Source organism: Rhyacophila brunnea, unplaced genomic scaffold, assembly GCF_057557595.1.
Source record: "Rhyacophila brunnea isolate RB1 unplaced genomic scaffold, BYU_Rbru_1.0 scaffold_2, whole genome shotgun sequence".
NCBI lineage: Eukaryota > Metazoa > Arthropoda > Insecta > Trichoptera > Rhyacophilidae > Rhyacophila > Rhyacophila brunnea.
In genome coordinates, this window is record NW_028232859.1 from 7,573,623 (window position 1) to 7,601,457 (window position 27,835).

General features: G+C 32.8%; 1 protein-coding gene across 13 annotated transcripts in view; it reads left to right on the forward strand.

Moving 5' to 3' along the window:
• The first annotated feature begins 7,090 nt into the window (after positions 1 to 7,090).
• Positions 7,091 to 27,835, forward strand: part of shi (dynamin-1 shibire) — a 72,844-nt gene continuing 52,099 nt past the window's right edge. For all 13 annotated transcript variants that reach the window (XM_085947630.1, XM_085947637.1, XM_085947634.1 and 10 more), the window contains exons 1-2: positions 7,091 to 7,331; positions 10,542 to 10,615. In XM_085947630.1, the coding sequence (XP_085803756.1) occupies positions 7,168 to 7,331; positions 10,542 to 10,615 (238 nt within the window). In that variant the 5' untranslated portion in view covers positions 7,091 to 7,167. The remainder of the gene's footprint in view (positions 7,332 to 10,541; positions 10,616 to 27,835) is intronic.

The following is a 27,835-nucleotide window of genomic DNA, read 5'->3' on the forward strand; positions in this document are numbered from 1 at the left end:
AATTTGAATGAAAACTTAAACTTTGATTAAAACCACTATGTAGTGACTGAAAGGAAATTTCAATTAACAGACAGTTAAAGTTAACCATTTTCGAAGGGTGGGTACTAGAAAACTTTTTTATCACATTTCTTTTTCACATCAGTAGTATTAATAAATATATATTCAGTTTATAACTGAAAATGGCCTGGTCAGGAATGAACACTAACCCAAAAGTGATTAAATAACTCTTATTTTACTTACAACCACTAATTTTACTGAACTATGACCATGTTAAATGTGTATGATTTTTAATTCAGGCTTAAATGACAATGTATTTTTTATTCATGTAATAACTTACAGTATTCAATATCAAATAGTCCCTGATAATGTGCAATTTGTTATTGAAGTATATAAGAAAAGATTATTTTTTAAATGCATCGGAACATTAAATTAATCATTGCGGAATAGCTAGTTTGTCTATTGAGGTAGTAGAACTACCATAAATATTAATGACAGAATTCAAGAATGGAAAGACTAAACTACATATTATCAATGTAAAATTTTCCCAGCTTCCTAAATAATTCATCGTTTAAGAGATCTGTTGAAAAAATATTTAAGTGCTCGTAAGAGGGGTGGATTTGGCAATTTGTATATGAATCACATAATAAGGGTGGTGCCTGATATTAAATATATTTTAATGTGTGTACTATTACTTTGTCTTAAGTCACTCTCGACTGAATTAGTAGATTCAAAATAAACGACAAATGACTTACATCGTTTTGTAGGCAACGGAATAATTAACATTTTATATTGTCTTAGAGTGAGACATATCATTTCCCAAGCAGACAGATTAGTTTCTTATATCAATAATGCACTTTGTTAAATTGAATACCCGGCATGATTTGCATTCATTCATTATAATAATATATTGAGGTGTATTCATAACGTTTTACTGCATCATACCACGTATATTTTATAGTATCTACTATTATGAAGTGACCAAGGCCTTTGTATGTGGATCAGTAGTTATCGTTAACTCGGATATTGGACTCATTTGTCTACACAACTATTTTCTAAGTAGCTTATGAATTATACAATCCTTGCACTCATCACAAGTGAAATTTATTTTGTGATAAATTTGAGACGCTTATGTCTCATAAAAAATATTATCTCAGTATTTCCCTGTGACATTATAATTGCTATCGAGGGATGATAAACATTACTTTCGTTTATATTATGGTAATTGTTCTACAATGAATAATTGTGTGAACAATGATTACATATGGTTGTATTTAATGGACGCTGTAACATTTTTAGATAAAAATTATATGTATAAATGATTAAAAAAAATAGAATTACTTCTGCGCAATTGGATGATAATTAACACTATAATAAATATTATGTACTATGTGGGAAAAAAAATTAGTAAGTGAATGAACCTCCCCAACTAGACGTGTAAGATCTAAAATGTACTGTATTAGGCACCCCTTTTTGCATTTAGAAGCGTGCAACACGATCCTAAATTATAGGGGACTTTTATCTAGTGGCGGAAAGTATTTATATATTCATTCATTGGTAAATGTTGAATGTAGGAAGGGGTTGATGAAAACGTCACATTTTTTTTACACAGTTGACCGGAGGTGAAGTTAGAAATTAAAAACGAATTAAAAATATATATAATAACTATAAACCGTTCACGCTAAATATGGTTTGAACTGCTATCTCAATAGGATTCTTGTATTATAAGCAATTACATTCAAATAAAATTATATCGATCGGACAAAATGTATTTTTATTTTAAAGCTTCAAATTATCCCAGCAAAGCCAGTATCAAAAGACATTACATAATTGAAATGAAAAAAATATACTTTTTATCTTCCATGAATTAATTGGTAACCATTTTTTATCAAGATCATGTCCCTCATTTAATTTATCATCCGAAATTAAAGGCATTCATTATCCATAAAAAAATATATCAACCAGTCACTGAATATAAATAAAACAAGCTAACTATGTAAATCTTTCATAATACCATTAAGTAAAAATAATATAAAGAAAATCTATTTCGACACTGAAATGGTTGGAACTGCATTTTTGACTAAAGATAAAACAATCATATCGGGAAAAAAAAAACAAAAGTTCAATCAATTATAGGCATAACTAAAAAATTACAATTCCAGCATTAACATTGTGGTGTCATTAAAATGTATTAAAATCGTGCTATTGAAAAGTTCACATTTTGCAGTTCTGACCGTATATGTAGGTGTCGATTACATTTGCGATGAAAACTACTATAAAATAATATATGGGTTCCGTGGATGAAAATAGCAGCTATGATAATATAACTAAAGATGCTTTCAATCCTCGGGTACATAATTAACGCTTTCCACTTCTTCAAGGAGCTCTGAGATGGCAGTGAATAGTGCTGACGTCACAGGAGTAGTTTTTGTGTCACGATTTTTCTTTTTGTACAGTCTTGTTATGGTTCGTTTTGAATCGATGAACTGAAAAATAGAAAGTCAAAGATAAACTTACAATTGTAAAAAAATGTTATAAAATAATTACAAGATAAAAAGAACTTTTTAAATTCTGTTGAAACATATAAACTTGGACAAATCTATGTATTAATAAATACTTTTTTTAATTTTTTTGATGAATTATCTCAGTGGTCGGCAAACTCATTAGTCAAAAGAGCCAAATATCAATAGTACAACGATTGAGATGTCTTTTGAGAGCCAAATTTCTTAAACTTAAATAATATACATACGTAAATACACTGTTCATTAACTTAATAAACTTTAGTTAAAGTTGTAAGTCTTAATTAAACTATAGGTAGGTACACTGAATATAACTTGATAGCATACGTAATAATGATCTTATGTATTGATAAAAATTAAATTGTACGTAAGGTATCCATAATATTAAAGCATGACAATGACTGACGAACACTCAATGTGAATAATGGTCTTGCATCTCCCTGGAAAGTTTGGGTAAGTCAGGTTTGTGTTGTTTTTAATTTTAAGCACGATTCCAGGTTCTCATCAATAAGACAACTTCTCAATTTACTCTGAATTTCCTCTGTAGAAATCTCTTTACTAACCACAAAACTTGCTACATTAACATTATTAGAAGATTGTACCTATTCAGTAATTAAATACAGAACTTAATTTTTCTTGACTCTTCTAAGGTTCCTCAACTGCTATCTTCCTTGCATCACCGACAGGATATTTAGTGTGAAATGATGCGTGTTTAGTTGCAAAGTGTCTCTAAATTTGAATGCGCCAATTTTTCCCGACAAATAATACAGGTCGGTAGGCCATTTAAGTTTTGAATAAACGCGAAAGTCTCGGTCCATTCAATATTAAAATCACGGTTTTCGTCTTCCGTTTTTCTTTGCTTCTTTGTAGCCATGTCAAATAGGGCAGAGGGCATTTGTGGCAGAGCCGTATGTGGCTCGCGAGCCACGGTTTGCCGACCACTGAATTATCCCATCAACTTTAAAGAAAATGATCAAATGCGTAATAAAGAGAGCAATTATAAGAAATTTTCAAACATTTATTAATTTAATAACATATATGAGATTTATAAAACTTGTACTTGATAATATGAAGTAAGAAACAAGAAAGCGAGTTAATTCTTTTTTCAAAATCGCCGAATGCCGTTACGTAAAAGTGCAAGTGTGAATTCGATCGAAGCGCCACCTTGCGGATTTTTTCCGAACTAACTTTCCATTCAAAACAGAATTAACTGAAAATGAATTCAATTCTGCTTAAAGATGGCTAAAAGTATTAAAAGAATGCATTGTCATCGTGTTCTGGTATATTCTAAAAGTTTCAAATGACTAGCTAGTCGGGAAGTTAGTTAAAAATCGATTGCAAGATTTGTAATGGACAAACAAGAAAATGTGGTAAAACATTAAAACTGATTTAGCCAAAAATCTCTTAGGGATAGGATAGAAAATTTAAATAATAAATATGACCATAAAAAATTTATGTAATAATAAGATAGGGGTCTGTGACACTTTTGACTTTAAATAAAAAATATTTTTCTTAATGTTTTCAGATACACATTTATCAATTAATACAGTTGAAATTGTAAATTATCAAAAAAATGTCTCAAATTTCAAGCTTCGTATTTTTCCGCTAGGTGCCTCTGGTAGGTAAAGACAACAGAAGTCAGGGGTGTAGACCTGAAAGTGTGGGGGAATCTGTATTCCAATATGACATCCGCAGCCATGATATAATAGTAAGGCTGTCGACAAGAAATGTTTGTAACCCATTCATCAATCTCAAATTTAAGAAAAATACATGCCATGCTCAAGACCTAATTAGGTACTCAATTTATTTGAAAGAGAAATTTACTGCAACCAGAATTTTAGCTGGAGCAAGCGCTTATGAACATGGATTAAGTAAGTAATTTGGAAGTATTAAAAAATACAAATTGGTTTACGGCATATTTTTAGCTTATTTAGATATTATAAATTGATTTTAAGGTTTCATCTTCGTATGTTATCAGTGAAAGAATGAAAAATGTCAGCAACAGTGACCATTATGCCTGGGCCAAAACACAATGATAACCATGTGCCCACCGCTAATTGGCTAATATAAAAGATCACCCGCCGATTGTGTTATGTAGTCTTGGGCAGTGCAGACATGTATAAATAGAAATTCACTACTAATTTCAATGATTACTGTGTTTACATACATACAATATTTTAAACGTAATTTGCAGGAAATGAAAATGTAAAACCGGGTTTTAAATGTACTAAAATTTTAATGGGTCCGCAGAAACCACACGTAAATAGCAGAGATACGTGAATTACGGTACTATACTACTATGGTATTATAGTACCTACATGAAGCATTAAGATATTAATCAGACATACCTTGTTGATGTCGTCAATTTGTTTTATTAATTTTCTGATGTTAGCTTCAAATGCCAAATCCCTGGTGTTACTATTCAGTAATTTGTTATCCACTTCAAAATTTTGAAAATTGGATTGTAGTCTCTTTAATGAACTTATGCATTTATCTACAGAATTTCGGGTCTCAATGTTACTATCGAATTTCAGAATTGAATCACGAGTGTTTTTTGAAATATCGGTTATCGGTGTGGTGCTCTTTCGTTTTGCGATCAATTCATCCAGTCGTAAGATGACAGACTCAACTTGTATCACAGTTTCTTCTAGCGATTTATCATCCATTGGTAAAATGTCTGGCTTCTTGTTAAGTAGTTCTTTAAATCTACCATCTGTGATGTTTTTTACAATATCATCTGTCAAAAAATTTTCACTTGATGGAATATTCTCAGAGTTACACTGTGCGAATAACGACTTTATATCATTTTGCACCTTCTGGTACTCATCTTCCTGCCTTTTGACATTTGCTAAATATGCTGTAGAACTTTTCAGAACTGATTCTTCAGATACAATCGATGAAATCAGGGAATATACACAGAACTCCTCGGACATTATTGGGCACAAAATATTTATATAATATGGTGAAAAAACGTAACCCCACAAATGAAATGGACTATAGATGTCGATCTCGGGTAGATTGTGAAAATGTTATTACGTACATAAATCAGAAATGAAAAAAACCGCAGAACATTTTATTGCTGAGTTCCCTGAAAAAACATTCAAAGTTTTGAATCTTCTGTTGACAGTTGACTTGACAAACAATGTTGACATTTAATAAATATTGCCATAGATAGAAAAATACAATTTGTTCTTTTTACATAATAGGTAGGTGAAAAATAAGAAATAATATAATATAATGCTATAAAAAATATAAATCAAAACTTCCGATATGATTTTGTTTGAAATGATTTTTGTTATAAGTTATCCTAATAAAAAAAGTTAAATATTATTTTTAATATACTTAATAAGTAGGTAATATGATTTAAATTCTATACCTAACAATAATGATGATAAAAAGAAATATTTTAAATGCTATACAATATTATTCGTAAAGTAAGTATTGGATAATGGTTGGGTATGTAGTTACATTTAGAAAACGTTCTGCGTAAAACCTATACAATAGAAAATATCGAATCAATACAATATGATAGACTATGCTTATATGCGTAGTGTTAACCGACTAACGTCTCTTCAATGAAAATTTTAATTTCGTGTCCTATATTTGAAACGCGCAGGACATGGCTTATTGATTTTCTCATTATTCACTTTTACTTTAGATTTATGATTACAATTCATGATTACTCTTCCTTAGCACAGTTTGATATTTTATTTTAAAATCATATTTAATTTAAATATGTACCAAATACATTTCAATATTGTGGTAAAAAATGTTCAAATTCGCTAAAATTTGATTTGGTAATGATTTTTGGTTTTATAACTTGAAGTATTCTCAAGATAGCTATACCTGCCTCTTTTGCACATCTTCAGTATGCATGACAGGGGGTATCAATAATATACAAATCTAAAGTAAACATGAAAAGAATATAATATCACACCATTAATCTCCTATAAATATTATAATCCTACGACTTTTTCCGTTTTAGCGAGCGATTGTTTGCCTTATTTGTCATGTCCGATAGGTTTAAAAAACATGCATAATTATAAATATTATAGGTAATAATATTATAATGTGTCGTGTTGACTGTACATGAAAAGTTAACTTCCTTTTTCAAATAAAATTTAAAATACGTCAAATCACATAACTTATTAAATAATGACCATAATTATAATCGTGATTCAAAATAACTGCAATAATCCTTACATAGTCCACATAAAAATTAAAACAATTTTAGTGCATCTATGTACCTAAGTAAAATGGCACACACTGTGTACTTTTTATCTCTTCCATTTCCATGAAAATATTGACAACACAATAATTTATTTATATTATATTGGTCATCTATCACGTTAAATGGAAATTAGCTAACTGAACAGTTTCCTAAAAATATACTACATAAATATTTTAATATACCTAGTTAATGAAAATCTTTTTTGGATAATCAATAAGACCAAAGCGGGCCCTGCATTGGTGACCTCTGCCTCTGGCGAAAGAGACAGCAACACTCGAATGACACTCCCGACTCCCGTAGAAAATATATTTCAAGTTGACGCATGCGCGAATTCCTCTCCACCATATTGAAAATCGGTAAACGTCCAGAGGATATCGAGTTGAATTCTTGTGAAAGGTTTCTCTTTAAAACCGGCTCAAAATGGCCGGGAATACGGGCATGGAGCAGCTTATTCCCATCGTGAATAAGCTGCAGGATGCTTTTACACAATTGGGTGTTCACATGCAACTAGATTTGCCACAAATCGCCGTAGTGGGCGGCCAGTCCGCAGGAAAGAGTTCCGTTTTGGAAAATTTCGTTGGAAGGTACAGTCTCAATGTTTACTATCTGTAGAATATTTATTATCGCTTCCTTACTAAACTAGAATGTACATCAATGAACAATTTATCCATATATACTATTTTCCAATCATTTTAAGCCATTATCGATGACAGTTGATTTTGACAGATAGCTTGATCTTTGTGACATTGTTTACGATCACAGTTCATTTCAAAATGTCGATAAACAGCTGAAATCTTCTATAAAACAATATGTGCGAACAATCAGTTAGAAATTAAACCTACCATTAATGACGGTATTTTTTTTATACGAATAAAACTAGACATTAGGTAATACACGCACTACAAGGTGAGTCATGGTGGATACGTACACTTGGATACTTCCTCATTCTTAAACTTGACAAGCTCTCCATAACCACTAATTGCTTTATTTCATCTAATACCTTTATTCGATTTTAACTCATTTACAGCCAGATAAAGGTTATATAGTAAAGTTCTGTCTGTGATTCATAATGTGCCAATTAAGTAGTATATTTTTTGTTGTTTACAAAAATACTCCACAAAGTATACGCAATTTTGTCTGTAAGTATGTTATTTTAAGTTTTTATAAATACCAAAATGACAATTTTATGTAGAAAGTTGTAGGGCATTGTAGTTTTTTTTTTTTTTTTTACATAGGTATTGTCTTTCAGCGAAAAAGAACATTACAAATTGTCCAATAATAACAAGAAAACTTTGTTTAGTCAGTACCATTAGCCAACATGTTACATGATGATAATTGCAGGACTACATAACGTTAGCCGTGGTGCACCTGACTCCGAGCAGAACCTAGAATGATGCCCACTTATTCCACAGGGTTCTGGATTCGAATCCTGCGGTTCGCTCCGATTCACTTGATTTTTTCACCCTATGGGTAGAGTGAATTGCCAATAGAAGTTTCTTTATAAAACGTCTGTTGAGATCCATAATGTGGTGTCATGCAACAGAAATGGTGATAAATTTTTAAAATATCGTGCAAATGTTATCGAATATTGAATTAATAAATCAATCTCGTACAAAATTGTGCTAACTTTTAACAAGTATAGTGGTAATTTTGAGCTGTTAAACGTGTCTGATTTCAAAAATAACAGAATGAGATATTTTGAGAAAATATATATATATGTAATAATATGGATTCCGCTATTTTTTAAATCATCTCTTAATAGGTATATAATTGATTGTTGTGAAGTCAGTAAATATCACAAAGAGTCATTACTTAGACTTGTATATTCTTAATTTTATTTAAAACATAATCAATCATAGTCGAGCAGAAGAAATCATTAAATCAAATCTTATATAATGTGTGGTAAAAATAATACAAATTCTGTCACTGGAGTATGTGAAATTGTAATCAAATCCATAAAAGTTTTTTTGTATTACCTACTTGTTTTTTTACTAGAAATAGATGTTAGCCACTTCCTCAATCTATTAGGTCCATACTCTGACTCCAAACACAAATTGTAAAACAATATGTGTATTTGCCAGACCCAGGATTCGAACATGGGACCCACGACATTATAAGACGACTGGGCAATTTATTTTTACCATTCCTTGAAAAGTATTTCAATAGTAATTAGACATGCAAAGTGACTACCATCAAAATTTTGGTTCAATGTCAGTGCATCATTAGTAAATACGTCTATGTGGTGTTTACATAATATTTTTCTTTTAAAACAAAACGATTTTATAGGAACTTGCTATAAACGTATTGTGGGATTATTACATCTCCAAACAATGTGCTATTGATTAAAGTTAATTAAAATTAACTCATAGGTAATATAATATTATAATAGAAGGTATTTTATATAAAATTGTACATTTTAATGTAATGCGGTGTTTTTCTACCAAACTCACCCGGCACACCAAGAATCGACAATGATAATATCAAACATGACACTCCCTATGATGAATGATCTGCATTAATTTTTTGCAAGTCTTAAAACGTTTTGATTTTAGTTATCGTCTTTTAATTGATTATCATGACTCGGTCCAATACATTTTTTAAGTCATAAGTTTACGGTATAGTTTCTCAGATTACATTGGCAGTTTCTCAGGGAAAACATCTGTTAAAACAAAAAGTTACTTTTGAGTCGTGACTGAATTGTAACAATTCCTATTTTTTGGGCACGATGCTATCGAAGATTACCAAGAACGTATGAAAATATCCGAATTAACCTTGAGCTTCCAAGTGTGTCCTGTCTTGTGTTTTACATAACAACACAAATTTGACATTCACATAATGAAATGAAGGGCGGCTTTATTTATTATTTTAACACAATAATAATACAAAACATAAATAATATCATAGTAAATACAATAAGCAACTCGTTACTTGTTTAAATTTCATCTCGCTCATCTCCAATTGGCATTTAACAACATAACGAGAGAAGACTGTTTAGTATTGCCACCAAGCTGACCAATAGATATTTTTTGGTTAACTTATTATTGTTAACACTAGCAACTGAGCGTATATTGTGAACCAATCAAATCAAGCGTTAACACGATCGAGTTTGTAGCTAAATCGTTCTGTGTAATTCGAGTGCTGAAAGTCAGACAACGTTATCTACAAAAAAGTTTTTTTTTTTTTTGAGATAACGTTATTTAAATTACGGCTACATGATAGTCAAACAACGTTATGTCAATCTTTTCTAATTTCTTATTAAATTGTCAGTAAAGTTTAACGCTAACTACATAAGTTACCCTTGCTTTCATATTTTTTAAAAACTATCCCTATAAATTTTAACATCATTATAAGCAAGATAAATGTACAATACACAATAAATTATAAAATATTAACATTAGGTTTTAAATAAACATTTCCCTTGTTGAGTTACAAGAATCTAAAATAACGATTTTTGGCTCTCCTGTAAAGTTGCACTTTTGTAGATAGTGTTGTTTGACACTAAGCCCTCGAATTGCTATTTAAAGTCGATGATTGCTCACGAGGTTCGTTGAATCTGGTTGGGTCTGCGAGTCTACTGGTGTAATTAGGCCTTAATGCATGTGTAGATGAGCTTTCAAATAATGACCACTTAATTGCCCCATAGCTGGTTTTTATAAAGTTAAATGTTAACTATGGGTAAAACTTGGTGGCATACGAGAAGGACGCTCGTTTTTGTAAAACACTGATTTAAATAGTGTCTGAGGGAATTATCACTGTGCAAGTATTGATCAATAATTTTATTTTGTTTTCCACAGGGATTTCCTGCCTAGGGGTTCAGGAATTGTGACACGGCGTCCGCTTATTCTACAACTGATCCACAACACTGCTGGTGAGTTTATGTACACTTATATTTCTCTGTTCCGATGCTTCTTACTTATAAATTGCCCTATTCACCCAACCTTTCCCTCCCCCCAGGCCACTAAAAATGGTAAATCAAAAACATGGATTATTGCCGTAATATATTTATCTTTTGTAAAGGCGCAGATGATACTTTGGGGTTCTATGACCATCCTTTGAATCCGCCTGTGCCCAAGATATTAATTAAGTAATTAAAACAGAAATGTCCATACACACTCTTTGAAATTTATTGTCCCTTTATTAAGTTTTCTATGACCTAAATTAAGAATTATAATTTTATTGATTAAATTGCCTTAAATTGATTGATTGCCAGTGAACAAAAATATTTTTATTTTATTATCAATAATTATTACTATGTGATACACTGGCAAGATTTAAAATGATTATAATAAATAATTCAGTAAATGTGACAGTCATATTTTTATTATTAATTACTAAAAGTTTTTAAGGCTATACCTCAGTTGAGGCATGGTCTAAAACGATCGTGGCTAGGCGATGCGCGGATTGTGCAAATGACGCGTGCCGAACGAAATATAATTTGTCATATAAATCCAACATGCGTCCATTTAGTGTTCTGTTTATTGTTCTATTAGTAATAATAATAATATTTTCATTGACATGTTTTCTTTTTCAAGTAAATGGGTAACGTTTTTTAGTCATCTTTACACGATTTAAGAATGAATACCCCCGTCGCCATCACGAAACAAATTGACGTGTTCACAGCTCGACTTTCGCTCTCCGATTGCCAGCGAGTCCAAAATTTCGTCGCACCTATAGTTGAAAATTATTTGCCGTTTCACTGGCTCTTAAGTCGTATTTTTACGAAATTAAGATTTTAATGCCAATGTGTGCAAAGAATAAATTGTGTCCTTTTTTGTCACATGTAAGCGAAATAGATATTTAATTTGTAGAAATAACTTAAATTAAGAAAATCATTTTTAACTCTTATTCACTGCCGACTAGTTAATGACTTTTTAATTACCACCTTTAAAATGCACGTGAATTACATCGATCGACCGCCTGGTCATTACGCGCCAGGTGCGTCTTCAGCGTCCAAAGTATTAAGTAAAATTACTTATTCAAAACAATGAATATAACACAATATCAAAAACTCAATTACCTATACATAAATTAATAATGTAAAAGAAATTAAAAAAAAAGATACACCAACTTCTAAGCGGAAGGGAGTATTTGGAAAACTGTGATTTATTTGAAAACCGATTATCTTAGCTGCAACCAAATTGACTTTGGCACTGTTACCCCGAAACCACATCCATAGTATTTACATTAACCCATATTTCATAAGTGGATCCTATATTACTAAAATCTCATACTGATAAAAGTGACACACTTTCTGGATTCGTATAAATTAAAACACTTTATTTTGTATAATATGAATAGCTGTGATGACAGTGAAGGCTACAGAGCAAAATAATGTTCATTTGTTACTTAGAAGTCAGGTTCCTAATTAAAAATCTTTTGAGTTTTATCTGATAAGTATTCAAGGAATTGTTGTGATGAACTTAGTTACTATAGATCCACCTGTATAAGTTGTCCGCTGAGTTGGGGCGCCACATGCTAAAATTTGACATATTATCGTTCAATAGTTTTTATATTGTCGTGAGCTTAGTTCTAAATTCGAACACCGGACGATTTATGATGGTTATACAATAATTATAATGTACATAATATGTATCACTTTGACATTATTATAAGCAATCTAGGGATGTCAGAAAAGTATCAATACGATATGGATACAATACTGATATTAGTTTTTTTTTTTGTTGGGTAGATCTAAAAAGTCTCAGTCTAAATCTTTCAACACCGGCTATTGATACTTGATTTTGATTTTGGAAGACCCAAAAAAAAAAATGGACAAAATCTTTCAATACAATGCATGCGCAGTTATGGATGCTTCACTTCCCATACAATATCGATAGCAAATTTTTAATATTTTTTTTGTGAATTTGACATTTCTACTTATTGCGTCATAGTCCAGCGTCTAATAAGGTTCTGTGTTGTCTCTGGAGTGCGAAATGTGAAGGTTTTGTAGATTTGCGCTCATCCATGTATGATACAAATGTCCGGCCCAATGCCCAATGTAAGTGTTTGGCTTTGATAAATCGGGTTCATCATATTATAGTCAATGATAGTCCTGATGCCCCCACATCCCGAAGCGGGCCCCCAGGCTAGGATCTCAGGCGGGGGTCCCCCTACCTATCGCTAAGGATAAAGGCACTGTGATGGTCTACAGTAGCGTTTTCCAAATAATGTACGCGGTAAAATTAATGTGTATATTTAGTGTTTTTTTGTACCTGTTAATACATTCATTTGAATTGTGGAGTTGTCGAATATCGATACACAATTAAAAAATTGTATCGTACAAGCACATAATTTTGAATAATAACATTAATGAAGGAAAATAGCGCCGCAGGCGACTTTTATTACTATGAAAGCCCTGTCAGCCCCTCCTTTGTGGGGGCCATGCCGCCACGACCGTGTCGGTTGTCCTCGCAGATGGAGGCGAAAACGTTTCTTAGGATTTTACGATCAAATACTTGCAACTTCCGAGAGTGTGGAGTTTATCGTCCAAATAACCAATCCACATTATGACAGATAATCTCGGTATACATGTTTTCTAATTGCTTTCTTATGTTTAATTTTGATCAATTTTGATTCAATCAACATGAAAAAGAACTTCTTTTATGTTAATAACTGTCAAATCATGATGGAAATGCATTGTATTATTAATTTTAATTAAACGCAATTTTATAGTACTGATTCCTCTTTCATTAAATATTCAACTGGACAGGTTTCGTCCGCCACAGAGGGACATTGTCAACTAGTTGAAAATGGTAACTATACCGATCCAGTTTAATATGTAATAAAAGTGAAAATAGTAATATAAAATTGCGTTTTATTTAAATTAATAATAAAAAATAATCTTGAAAATATGATAAAATATTTTTTTTATTCGGTCAACAAATTTCTGATGGAATTTGCAAATCAGCTAAATATTATAATAGATGGGATGTGCTGATAGTTGGGTAATCATTATTTTGTGCATCTATTTAAAAGTACACTCGCAAATTAATAATAATTAACAGGAAATATAATGAAGGTATATTAATCATGCCCTCTCTCATTTTTTCATCGTAGTTAAGACTCATTTCCATTCTCCAAACCTTGATATATACCAGGATCCCTGCATCATTCTCGACACTGGTCCTACCTAGGGTTCCCGTATTTGTCAATGATAAAAAGAGTACATATCATTTCATAATCAGCAGCCGTCCCATAGTTCAATGCCGTACGGAGTCTCTGGGCTAGATTCCGGTGATCTCACAATACATACATGTGATTTTTTTTAGCTCTGAGTGTTTCTGTGATGTATTTTGCCACTGTAATTGAACACTGGTATGTATTGCCAATGGTTGCTAGATCTTGATAATCTACCCCGAAATGTAATAATTTTACAGTCACGTATTTTCACAATCATACTTATTAACTATGATTAATAGAATTATTGAGTAAATATTGCAATTAAGAAATATTGTAGAGTTTATTTTTACATGTTTATTTTTTAATTGAAAAGGCAAATGACTTATTCATTTACAATGTTAAAAAAGATATTTTCAAATTCAAATGATTATCAAATATTTATTAATTACACATAGGTAGGTCTAAATAAAACTTAAATAAACTAGTGAATGTGGGTGCAAATAAATGAATGAAACAATATTATTTTGTCAAACGATTTAAAAAAAAATAGGAGCATATGGTCATAGCGGAAAAGAAGACATTCGATACAATATTTCAATAGGGAAACAACTTAAAAACCCTTGTTTGCAAAATAATGGCGTTAGATTTTTTTTGCAGAAATTCTCATTTTCATTTTATAACCTTGATTTTTGGAAAATGTGTTTTTTTAATTTAGCTTAGTGGAATTCAGTAATGCACAATAAAATTTTACAGTTTAATAAGGAATTGACCCAGACATTGAATTAATGATTAATATCAGAATGGAAATCTCTTATTCAATTCATAACATATTGAAGAAATTTTTGAATCTTTTTTTACTGAATTATAAAGAGAAGACCTTTCTACATCGAATGGCATTCTTAACTCAAAACCTTGAAATTTTGAATTGTTTCCTTATTGAAATAGGGTATCGATATTATGTATTATTCGATAAAAATGAAAAAAGATACCTAACACGGACATTGACCTTAAAAAAGAGGACTTGTCCGGATAAAAGAAGACGTCTGGAAACCCTAGTCTTGCCAGTGCATTCGTAGCTTTCATTTCGACGTTATCACCGATACCGATAAACTGTCACTAATTTCAATATTATAATGTTCCCTCAGATGATAACCTTTAATTTAAAAGTAAAACGGGTACTCATACCTGTGCTTTTTCAAAGGTTATGGCATCACCCACCATGATTGAGCACGTGATTGCATCTTATAGTGCGTACGGCGTACCGTGACGTATTCGCGATGATGTGTCATAAACTCATGTCATCATAACAAATAACAGTATTTTTTATTAGAAGATAGTATTTTTCTGTATTTGTTATCATGCCATTACTGATACACAGGCCGATTTTAAATTCCCCCTTTCTGTATTATCTTTATACAAACATTACAATTATTTTGTCCATAATTTATAAGAAGTACATAAGTCGCTGATTAATAATTAATAATTGTCGACTTATTACGATTTATTTTTGTAAGATAAATTTACAAAATAATTTGTGTTATTGTTATTTCTACTTATTAGTATATTACTATGCATCGTCATTATTATTGTAACGCTATGGCATACATTGTTTGATGCATAGTATGTAATTTCTAATTTGCATAATTGGATTGCTCTCCCTGCCTGCAAATTTCGACGCCTACTAATATAATAGGGTAATTTTCACGACTGGGTCGATGACAGTGTGCCAAATGGTTCCACATACAATTCTTTATTGTTTACCCAATTTTCAATTACTATACTTTTCGTTCATGTTTATGTTAGAGTTCTAATTTGCATGCTGTGTCTTGTCACCCATTAGGCCCGTTTCAGATAGGACACCGGTGTCGCGCTCGACTTAATATATGAGGCCTTTGTATTCGAATAAAGGGGTCGTTGTATTATCTTTATGAACGCCCCACAGCTAATGAGTCAACGCATAATTTCGCGTTATAAATTAGAACATAAAACTGGCTGCTGTAATAAAAACAAGTGTATCGGCGGCTTGAGGAAGTAGCGGCCGCGGAAAAGTGTACCGGACACGCGTTGACTCATTAGCTCTGGGACGTTCATAAAAATAATACAAAGGCCCCTTTATTCGAATACAAAGGCCTCCTATATTATATCGAACGCGACACTGGTGTCCCGTCTGAAACGGACCTCAATTTGTCCTGTTTGACATGCATGTCGGTTTCGTCCCGCCCAGTAAGTAGGTACTAAACAACGTTTCAGATATAAATGCCGTTAATAATATCGTATTTCGTTTCCAATATTATCGCCCATATTTAAGTAATTTCTACATTTTTGTAGGTCGCGAGTTCGTTTCCCGCGGATGGATCAAATTCTCGCGTGTTTTTTTTTTAAATTTGTATCTGGATAGTGGATGCAGAGCATGAACCCATAATTAATAGTTTCATGCAAGCATTGAATACGTCAATGCTAAAAGCTATAGTGCAGTTTTCCAATTCGTGAGTCGCGATGAATTTGCTATGGGGTCGGCTCCATATTATAATATATCCGAATGGTAAAGTAATTGCGTTTTTGTTTCAAGTTGATGATAAAATAAAGGTATTCATCGAATCCAATCGGTGTTTAACGGTCCGAGATATTGTTTTAAATCTTAATTTATTATGAACAAACTAAAAAGGATAAACATTCATTATTGAACATAATATTACATAATTTTGAAACACCGCAGAAATATTACCTACATATTTTTTCGACTATCTATGTTTCTCAGGTGTTTCCGGTTTATTTATAAGCTGAAAAGGGTGAAAAATATAAAAAATAGTCGTTGATTGGAGAAGTGTAATGTTTGACAGTAAGTCAACAGATATCATTATGGTCTCCCATTATCGGACGTCTCACGTCGGCGATGATTTGGCCATCTTGTCGTTTGTGATGTGTGAGTGAAACCAAATCAGCCTACCGAATGTTTGGTAACCTATAAAGTAGAAACAGATCGAAGAAATGAAAGCAGTATTTTTTTCGTGTTATAGTTTCTTAGGTACCTACTCGTGTTAATATTGAATATAAGTATGTAGGTAATTTTGATTCACCTAATATTTTTTTTTTTTTTTAGACCATGTCCGATCCTAATAGGATCATATGGGCCTCCACAGAGTAGAGGTTTTGTATTAACAGATTTTTTTTACGAGAAATGGATGTCAGCCACTTGCTCAACCTATTAGGTCCATACCCTGACTCACACACATATTGAAAAACAATATGTGTACTTGCCAGACCCAGGATTCGAACCTGGGACCCATCGGACTATTTCCACTCCGCGGAGTAATTAATATTTGAAGTTGTATGCAGATTTCAGTGATTTTTTCGTAGTAGGGCTCAGACCATCGAACTTGACAGCTAGTCGACCAACACGTTTATGTCACGTTTTTTATACGTACATGTTATGTATATGATACTAAATCATAATATGCTTACGCTAAAATACTTCCAATGAAACTAATGGCTGTTGCATTGGTTCAGTATTTACTTGGTAGAATACTATAATGCAATATTGGTGGTATTCGATTGGATTATAGTTCTACAAATTTAACTAGTAAGTATACCTATACATCATATTCTTACAACGGGTTTTAAACCATAGAATATTATTTATCAACTACGTAACCACCAATTTGTCGAATGTCGAAGTTTAATATAATTTAATCATATTGTATTGGCTATCGTGTACACCTACCTGTATTTTTTTTACAATCTCCGACAATTATTGATTTTCCTCTTAGAATTACTATTCTCATCATAAGCGTAGGATAATGTTCATTTACTCATACTGGGACATCATACTAAGTAGGATAGGGGTTATATTATCCATATTAAATGTAATGTTCACCTACCACGGATATCCTTCAATGTCAGTCGGGCAGGTACATAGTTAATCATTCCATTCACTTATTATGAATGGGTAGAATTTGTTGTTTAGTCGCATTGTTATGTAATATCTATATCCACCGATAAGAAAGAACCATTTTATCTTGAACGTGACCTGCGCAACTTGTGAGTCTTGTGACCTATCTTTACCCAGTAATATAACGCGGTTCTCCCAAAAGGCGTCTCACACCCTATCTCTTAGTATTTGTACTACACGGGCTTTAGTACAAAAGGTTGTTATCACTAACTTGTCACACTCTGTGTGTCGTCCAAAAAAAAAAACAACAAACATGTCTCGAGATTGTCAAAACATTTTTACAAAATTTCAAATATAACATAATTGAAGAAAGCTATTGGCCCCTAATTTTTAATAATTCATTTCCGTCAAATTAAAATTGGATTTAAATTACGGTTTCGGTTCTTAAAAAAAATCTCCAATATAATATCGTCACTGTTCTGGCAGAAAACACTAATTCGAAAAAATGACATATTGAGTTAGTACCAAAATGTTCCTTATTTCACACTTTACCGTCTGGAAACCTTCTTAATAAATAAAAAGTCTTTATTTTAAAGTCATCCTTTTTACGATTACTTTAATAAACTCACATGATAGACCATTATTTCAAACATTTTAACAACTTCAAAGTCAAATTACTCAAAACTAGTATTCTCCAGTTAGTGTGTTCTGCCAGAACAGAGACGATATGTACCTACGAAGTTATAATTACATAATGTTATAGATAGGTAGGTGTATTTTTATTCTTTGATCACAATAATTGATACTAGACCAAAATTCACCACAGTATAAAATATAATAATACCGTCACCTCAATACTACAACTTGATAACTCTGATTTGGTCATTGTAGGGAAAATTGAATTTAAACTTTACTTGATTAACATAAATCTGGGCTATAATTATTATTATTTAAAATAAAAATGGAAAATTGTGCTTGTCTAAATTGGGAACAATTAAATTATGTTCAATTGTATGAACAAATATCATAGATATACTATTTTATTTATTTAATGCATTTGTGGTTTTAAAGTTATCTAATATTTTCAAACACAAAATTAATACAGTTCCCATTAACTCTGACGTACCTAGTTTTATCATTTTGTAGAGAAGGAGATGTAGAATCATATTCAATAGCTATCTCAAAAACAGTGAAAATCAAGTTATCTAGTTATAGTATTGAGGTGACGATAATAATATTATATACTATGATTTATGACATAAATGCATATTGTACGAGAAGGTGTTCGATTCTGAGATGAACCAACCTGCAAAAAAATACGGATTTTGAAAGTGAAATGAATTCGCACTAATGAATTTATTATAATACAACACAAATGTTAATATTAATACTGTCGACCGTACTTGATTGGGTACTGATGGAATTTGAATTTAGTTTCTAACTAATGAATTTAAGTTTTGTTCTTTTCCATTTGAGTTTTTACCTATTTTATTGTATTAATTAATTATATATTAAGTTAGAGTTCATTGTAATCGTTGTCAGTGTGTATTTACTTAGGGGCGGCAGGTTATATGAAAGTATGGTGAGGCGGGCTGGTAATCAAGTTGCGACAAAATTTCCACGTTAACATTATATTATATGGGTACGTTATAATGACCAAAGTAAATCCTCCGTACTGTACTGAATTTATTTTATCGCGTCGCTATTTCTCGTAAACTGTCGGCTATTATTGGCCTGCTTCATTCAGTTGTATGAGAAAGCCGATTTCTTGCCCCTCTTTTTATTTAATACCACTATGGTATTTACCATTGGCGACTGCGCATAGTGCCTGAAGATACAAAAACGATTCAAATGGAATAGTATAAAACTTACATCCGTTAGAATATAAATGTTAATAATCAATAAATATTTATTTTTCAGACGTTCAGATGGTTAATCCTTGTCATTATTACTTTTTACCTCTGCCACGCGTGGAACCCACACATGTATATTATTTGTTTATGGTTAATAAATTCAACAACATCGCGTTGATAAACATTTGTTTGACCATAATATTATTGTATAGGTCTTTATATTAAGGAAAACTCGAATAATTGAATTAGTTGATGATACGTTATTGCAGATAAGGAGTGATACATAAATATGATAACATGCGAAATGATTTCGAAATAGCTCTTCACTCTTATACGAGAATCGACAACTTTCCTTTCCGAGCTGACATCCTGTGTTCTCCCTTATCGCTATCGCTGGTAATGTACGCCCGACATTTTGGATGTTGATTCATCTCCCACTTCACAACTGTGTTATAATGAACGGCTTAAATTCTTAGCATCAGCAAAAATATCGATAAGTACATTCCTGAAAACTGCAATTGTTTAAGTTGAAAATAGAAAATGAAGTTGATCAAATATTGAATAAGGTTAATGATAAAATTATTTCGCCTTGCAGATTAATTTGTGACAAACTTCACACTATTATCGTCAGCATCTCGTCGCTATAGGATTGGTTTGTCGAATATCCGTTTTTGTCGAAATCGACCTTTTCATGCAGATTGATTTTTTGTATCTAAATGGACCAGAACCATCCTTTTATTTAAATTTCTTTGTAATGAATACATCATTCATATACTGTAAAAACGACAATTTAAATACCTCCATGTATTTAAATATAGGATAATGTAATTTGTTTTTCGTCTCCTGAACATTTGACATTTGGTCTATTCGACAAACCAATCCTACAGCGACGATTCTGTCAAAAACTCAATCGTTTTATTAATTAATATATAGGTACCACAGAACATATTAATGAGAGATCATGAAACAAGGTGTACTTGTACCGAAACCAAAACATTCATATTATAATTTAAATGTAACTATATCTGCCTGTGAGTTCTGTGACAGAACAGCCCGCTCAAATTATTGTACATAAATGGGCAGCCAAATACACCGAACCGTCATTATTGAGAATAATCATATTTTATATGAATGAATAGGTAGTTACAAAAATCGCGTACCTATGTCGGCCCTCGTAGTTCAGAGCGTAATGGCCTTTGATCCAGGGGCTCCGGGTTCATTTCCCGTTGAGGTCACAATAATATATTTATGTGATTTTCTCAAAGGCTGGGTGTTTGTGATTGTTTCACATAAGCGTCAATTACATTGAGCTTCTTTACGAGCTGTTTGTTGGCGAAATGTCATCTAGTTCGATGATTACACTGGGCGACTTTACAGGCAGATTATAAATTCGCCAACAAACAGCTCGTAAAGAAGCTCAATGTAATTGAGGCTTTATATTACTAATAATTATACTAATGTTTCACTACTATCTACTACTTCTACTATCATTGGGCATCGTGGCCTGTTGTAGAAAAGAATAATAACATATACATTTAATCGGTAGGTACTTACTCAAAATAATTCCAACTTTAAACGTATTTTTTGTTTCATTTCAAATTGAAATCAATTGTTCCTTTCTTGAGTTTATTGGCACATTTGAAAACACACCTGAAAACTTATCGAAAACAAACATTCTAAATTAAGTTTAATTTGAAATCCTAATGTGCCAGGTATTGAATAAAAATCCAACCGAGTGTTCGATATTTTCATCGGTTAGCATAGGTATACCTACATATAACTTAAAATAACTAACGGTAAATAAGCAACTTCTGACTTTGTAATCTAACATTAGTATTTTTTAATAATAGATACATGCCTGTTCTCTCTGAATACTTTGGGTCAAGTGTCAGTAGTAATACATACAAAATGTTTTTTTTTCTGAGACGTTGTAGAAGTTTAGTTTATTATTTAAATCTAGATACAAAATACCCAGTAGGTACCTAACTATTGAGATATTGAGAATCTAACGCAGCGTTCCTTCTTATCTGATTGTATGCACTGTTTCTATATAGGTAATTGTACATAACTACATAAAAACAATTAGCGTAGCGAAATTAATAATATTTAAAACTGTGAAAATGGTATTTTTTTATCGTATTACCTACCTACAAATACATCTGTATTGGTTGAATCAAATATTCAGAAATAAGAGATTGCCAAACTTTTTGAATATTTCGCTGCGCCCTTATGAAATATTCGCCCGCGATGGGCGTGTGGTGTTTGCTTATGAAGTTGTGGGTCCGGGGGTTCGAATCTCGCATCTGACAAATTTACATATTGTTTTCGATTTGTAAAAACCTATTCAGAAATCTCTTCGAGAGGCGACCAAGGTTCCCATCGGAATACATAGCCAATGGAAAACAAAGTCACATGTCAGATGCAATGGATTGCAGGCTTGGAAACGGATATGGCGAATATATAATATTACGGCGAATGACTTAGAACCATGGCCCCACATCTTAAAACGGCCCCCCGGTCAGGATCTTTGGCGGCCCCCCTACCCATCGCTAAGTATAATGGCATGTGTGACGCACAACAGAAGCGATTTCCAAACTATGTTAGAGGCAAAAGTAAGGGCCTTCGGTTTATTTTTAGGGATTTTATGTAGTTTTAATACATCTACTTGAATTATGTAGTTGTCAAGTATCAAGACAAAACAATCAAATTGCACGAACAACCTCATTTATTTAAATGTAAAATTCCCTCTCGAGAAATAGCGGTGACGTATTAGTATGCAGGCGACTTTTTTTTACCTACTATTAGAGCAAATATGTGAATCTTAAATATTTTATCGACCGCCACGCCGGGCCCCTAGGCTAGAGCCCTGTCAGTCCCACCCCCCCTTGTGAGGGCCATGCTTAGAACCATTCCTCTTGCGCGACTGAATGTAATTTCTAAGTGCTCGTTGCATAGTAGATACGATTTCTTATTCTTATCAGTCGTATTACTTTAGTACACATTGGTGGCCGCATTAGTGCGTGCTTAACCCTAGACGCCAAAATGGTTCAAATATAATATGTTATGTTTTACTATATATTTTGCAATTGTTAATTTTTATGTTGAACCTGTTGTTCAGCTGTCTTCTAACATTATGTTTAATTAAATAATGATTGCAAAAACTGTATATATTGTATCTACTGGTATTTAAAGTTTAATAAACGCTATCATAAAATAATAATGTTCACTTCCATACTTAGTATTTCGATAACTGCCTACCGGCCTACCTTGGTATTCTCGACTCCTATCTTACTTTCGATGTTATTAGGAAGAAAAATAGCAGCTGATGCCCGCTGTCAGAAGTCACGGGCTATATATTTTTATTTATTTTACACTTTCCCTCGTTATAGCTTAGCGGCACACTGCCCATGTTGTGTCTATCAAGCTGGATATATTTTTATATTTTATACGAATTCGGTTTGTGCACTGTATATAATAATGTTATTCTCATTCATTACGATTTGTTTGGTTAATTAATTAAGTTTCCCCTTGGTGGCAGAAAGCATCGATGCTACACTGTCGGCTCTCGGGACAACGTGTTGACAGACCACTACACCAGACGTATACACTGTCGTCAATATTCATAAAATCGTAATTTTATTTGAGAGTTAATGCATATGTTACACCGAATGCGTGAAATTTGCATATTTCATGAAAAATGCAAGCCCGTTGCCGTATTCAAGAATTAGGCAAATTATCTGCCGAGTGAATGAATTGCCTAATTCATGAATAAGGCAACGCGCTTGCATTTTTCATGAAATAGGCAAAATTTTGCCGATTTCATGTAATACGCAATTTCATATACTCGGCATAACACATATTATATTAACACCATGAAACAGACAATCTGACCAGTTCAGTAATAGTCTGCTGTTAACGCCAGAATGGGAGCGATTTATAAGACATGATAACTAATTAAAATGTAGATATATAAAATTATTTACGGATTGTTGGTTTTAACGTCCACTGAATTGACTCCCCTTGACACCGGCTTCTGGCGGTCCTATAACACAAAGTTCACTGCAACGTAGACAAATACTTCGTTCTATTTAAATAGTATTATAGTCCAAAATTAGGTATATATTTAGAGTATAATATGCTTCATAACTTGGCATTCCGGCTCTAGGATGAAAATGATGTAATATGCTTAATACTCTAAAAATATATTTTTAACATATATTATCTATTTATTTATTTATTACTACATATTAATACAAGTGTATATCATTTTTGATCTATTTTTATGAGAGGTAATCAGGAAAATAGGCGTATTAGTGTAGTAAAAAGTGCAAAGTTATAAAACGTACTGTGTGTATCAAACATTTTTTCTGGACCCATATTCCAAAAAATCAAAGCGTAAATTGCTCAATATAGAAATTTCTAAGCCAAGATGTGTTGTTTATTGAGTTACATTATTTAAAATACTCGTTAAAAGTGCGTCAGCAAGAGTTATAAAGTTGGAATAGTTATATTATACCAAGCAATACATATTTTTTTTAAATTGCTCTACTTTAAAGTTGCAAATTGTCACTGTTGCCCTTTTGGTTTAGCATGTCGATGTTGTAACCATGTCTAAAAACAAAACAGCGCAATGTATTTTGTATTATTAATATTATTATAGTTCACCTGTAACGTAGGTACTTCATAATATTGTTGTTTATAATTCTAACCGTGATTATTTTTTTAAGCAATACATAATATTATGTTGTTGAACAAGTCATTATTATGTGGCTCAAAAATGTTTCACGTCACTGAAGTAAACTAGCGCTACGCTTAGCAATTTCAATTGTAGCTAAGTCGAGCAAACATTATTTCATTTTATCGCTCGAAGGTTAGTCAAGTTATTAAAATAATGTAATAAAGAAAAACGAAACCGTGGCCTCATGATTAAGATACTGCCGTGAGTTTTCTCCAAAACGCGCATCTGCTGATTTAATTATTTATCTTCGTCATTGAGAGGTCACCCTCCTATGGCGGGATCTCGTCAGCAGATCGCACTCTGTCACACTCGGCTCCAGCATCACGCAGATATATTATATTATAACCGTGTCCCCCACAAGGGTGAGGCCGACAGGGCTCTAGCCTAGATAAATGAGATAAACACACATCTTAATTTGGTCGAATAGTAAAAAAAAACTCGCCTGCGGTGCTAATTTGCTTCGGGATTATTACCTTTTTTAAAATATATGGTTGTGCGATGCAATTTTTGGTTGATGTGTGTTGATACTCGATAACTCCATGATTCGATGTGTTAAAAAATCTCAAAAATGCATTGAATTTTATTTGACCTCGAACACTATTTATTTTAGAAAACGCCATTGGCGAGCGTCAGACTACGTTTAACCTTAGCGATAGCTTAGATAGGGGGCACGGCAAAAATCCTGGCCTGGGAGCCCACTTCAGGAGTGGGAGCCATGATTATAACTTATTTAAATAATAAAACTGTCCGATAAGGTTCCTCCTCACATGTGGTCGGTTGGGGATTGCGATCCTTTAAATTAAATATTTTCAATCCCTATATTGCATGATTAGTATTAAAAATATGATAAAATGAAATTTTAGGGTCTATTCCTATCCGTAGTCCTAACTCCGATCCGTTTGAAAACATTCTCGGTTAACGACGCTCATCACAAGTAAACGACGCCCTCGATTCTACACGTTAAAATTATAGTAACTACGGCATAGATACCTATAGTATAACCTACGTGTTTTCTGGGTGCTTTATTGGGATTTTGAAACTGACGAGTCATTTTTCTCCTCAGCTGCCAATCAGAAATTGTCCCTATAGAATTGCATGTAAGACTCTTTTTCGAGAGCTTTTTTCTTTTTCTGAAAGCTGTCGATCGGTGATTGGCAGGATATAAAGTGCAGTCATATATCCGTTTTTGACTCCACGGTTATCTTCGTCTTCGATATAAAGAGTAGCTTAAATTTTGTTATCGCTTGAAGAAACTATGATGATACGCCGCCGATACGCGTGATATGCAACTATGCATGCTATACCTAGCTACTTAGAACTGTATAATATAAATTTTTGATAATTTTACGAAGTGCAGTTTGTGTTTATATAAATAGGCAATCAAAATATTACAACTATGGTCACATTGATATAATATTTATCTACCCATACTTGAAGCCAACATGATTAAATCAATGAGTCTGACCACCGCCATCTTTAGATTAATAAAGCCTGAGCATAAATTTTTGCATAAGCAACGAGTGGTCCACTTTTCAGCTGTCAAAATCAGATCCCAGATTGCTTGACATATTTATCGCCCTTTCTCATTTAAAATTGAATTATAAAAAAATCTCAAATCAAATATATTAACTATCAGTGTTATTTATAAATAATATAAATTCCTATTATTCATCAGCTGTCAAAGTCAGACTAGTCCTTCACACAAAAACCGGTGGTAATATCGATTTCCAAAAAACATGTACCTAGGTAGTATTGATCTATGCATTACATTTGTAGAATGTGTGTTAATGTTCGTGTATTATAATTTATCATGTAACTCATATATCCAAATCAAACCATTCCCTGTGTGAACACGGCAGAGGCGTCAGTATGAGCACTCTATAGAACGATGACAGGTCATCCATAGACAACAACGGGAGGGGCGGAAAAAGTAGGACCAGTCGTTGTGAATGTATCGGCTTTCTACTCGAGACGGCAATGGTCTGACCCAAAGAGTTTCGTCTACCTACCCCTAGGGTAGGATGACATTTTTATGATTGATTTTAGTATGGCTGAATTGGTGACTAGTAAAAAAATGTTTGTAAGCAATAAAGAAAGTCGCAGTCTGGTGACGTTATTGGTTAGGTTATTTACTTACGATGTTTAGTGATTACTCGTCTAAATTTCATTAGATGTTTTACCACTCTTACTTGCCACTATGGCAAAGCCTTTTTATTACAACGCCCGCATTTTACAGTTACAATTACACAATTCATGTCAGCATAAGTGTGAATGTTCTTATAGATTTACAATGCGAGACGATTTAAATTAATTTAATCATTATCTAATAACACTCTTGCAGTTTCACTTTCATATAATATTGAGACTATCCTCATATTAAAAGATTTTCTTTGACGCTGTGGCCTGTGTACACTGCGAAGAATGCGGAAACGGAAAAATGTTTCGGAATGGATGGCCGACCAGAATCCCAGTTGGAACACATCCGCGACTCAAATGTCCACTGACACTGACACTGACCATAAGAATTCTTTCTATTTTAGAAAAAGTGGAATTGCATTACACGTCGGATGAAAAATATTACTGAACCTTGTGAAGAATTTTAGATTAAATAAGCAAATAGCGAGAAGAATTATTGTTAATGGTGTCGAAAAAAAAAATGTCATGTACCTATATGCAACCGCGATTTGTGCAAGGCCCGCTTTCCATACGCTATAAACGTATCAGAATGAAAAGATTTTAGTGTTACACTTTCTTGTCCCGAGCAGGTGTAGCAACCATGCACCTTGGTACCTAATTAGAGAAGAGTTTGGAAGATAAAAGAAGAAACTTGACTTGCTCTGTCGTCATTTATATTTAATGACATGAAGTGTCCTCTGTACCCGTGTACTGAAACTCTGCCGAAACAGAAGAGTCGCGAGTTGAAAGTGATGAATCTAGTAGCTCCGTATGAAATTTGGACAGTCCACATCGTACAAATTCACATCGCGCTTTTATCAAAACAACATCCCACAAATCCACGCGTCGCTACTACGGATTCCGAATTTGGCCACACTTGCTTGTTTATCAGTGCGGCTTTGTCAACACGTCGTTTGCGCAAAACAGCGGAAACGCACTTTTTTTCGCCACTCCGCTCAGAGTGGCCAGATCCGCATATTTCCTTGTTGATCTAATCGTGTGCACTATTTACACGATAACAATAAATGTAGTGATAAGATAATGTAATATCCGAACGATTTGCTAATAATCCTCAACAACCATAGGAGTTTTTCGTAATCTTTTTGAATGTTCGTCGTTTAGTTGCTTCCGTCTTTGTTTTTGAAACCGCCGAAGTTCTGACCTCAAGGGTCGACTGTCGGCGTTATTATTTTCACCGATTTGCCCTTTATATCATTGTCGAGGGAGACATCTCGTAATAGTATAGTTGTTTTGAGTTGTTGAATAGCTGTTTAAACCTTCAATGTGAGAAATTTGTCATCGTGTTTTCTGTTT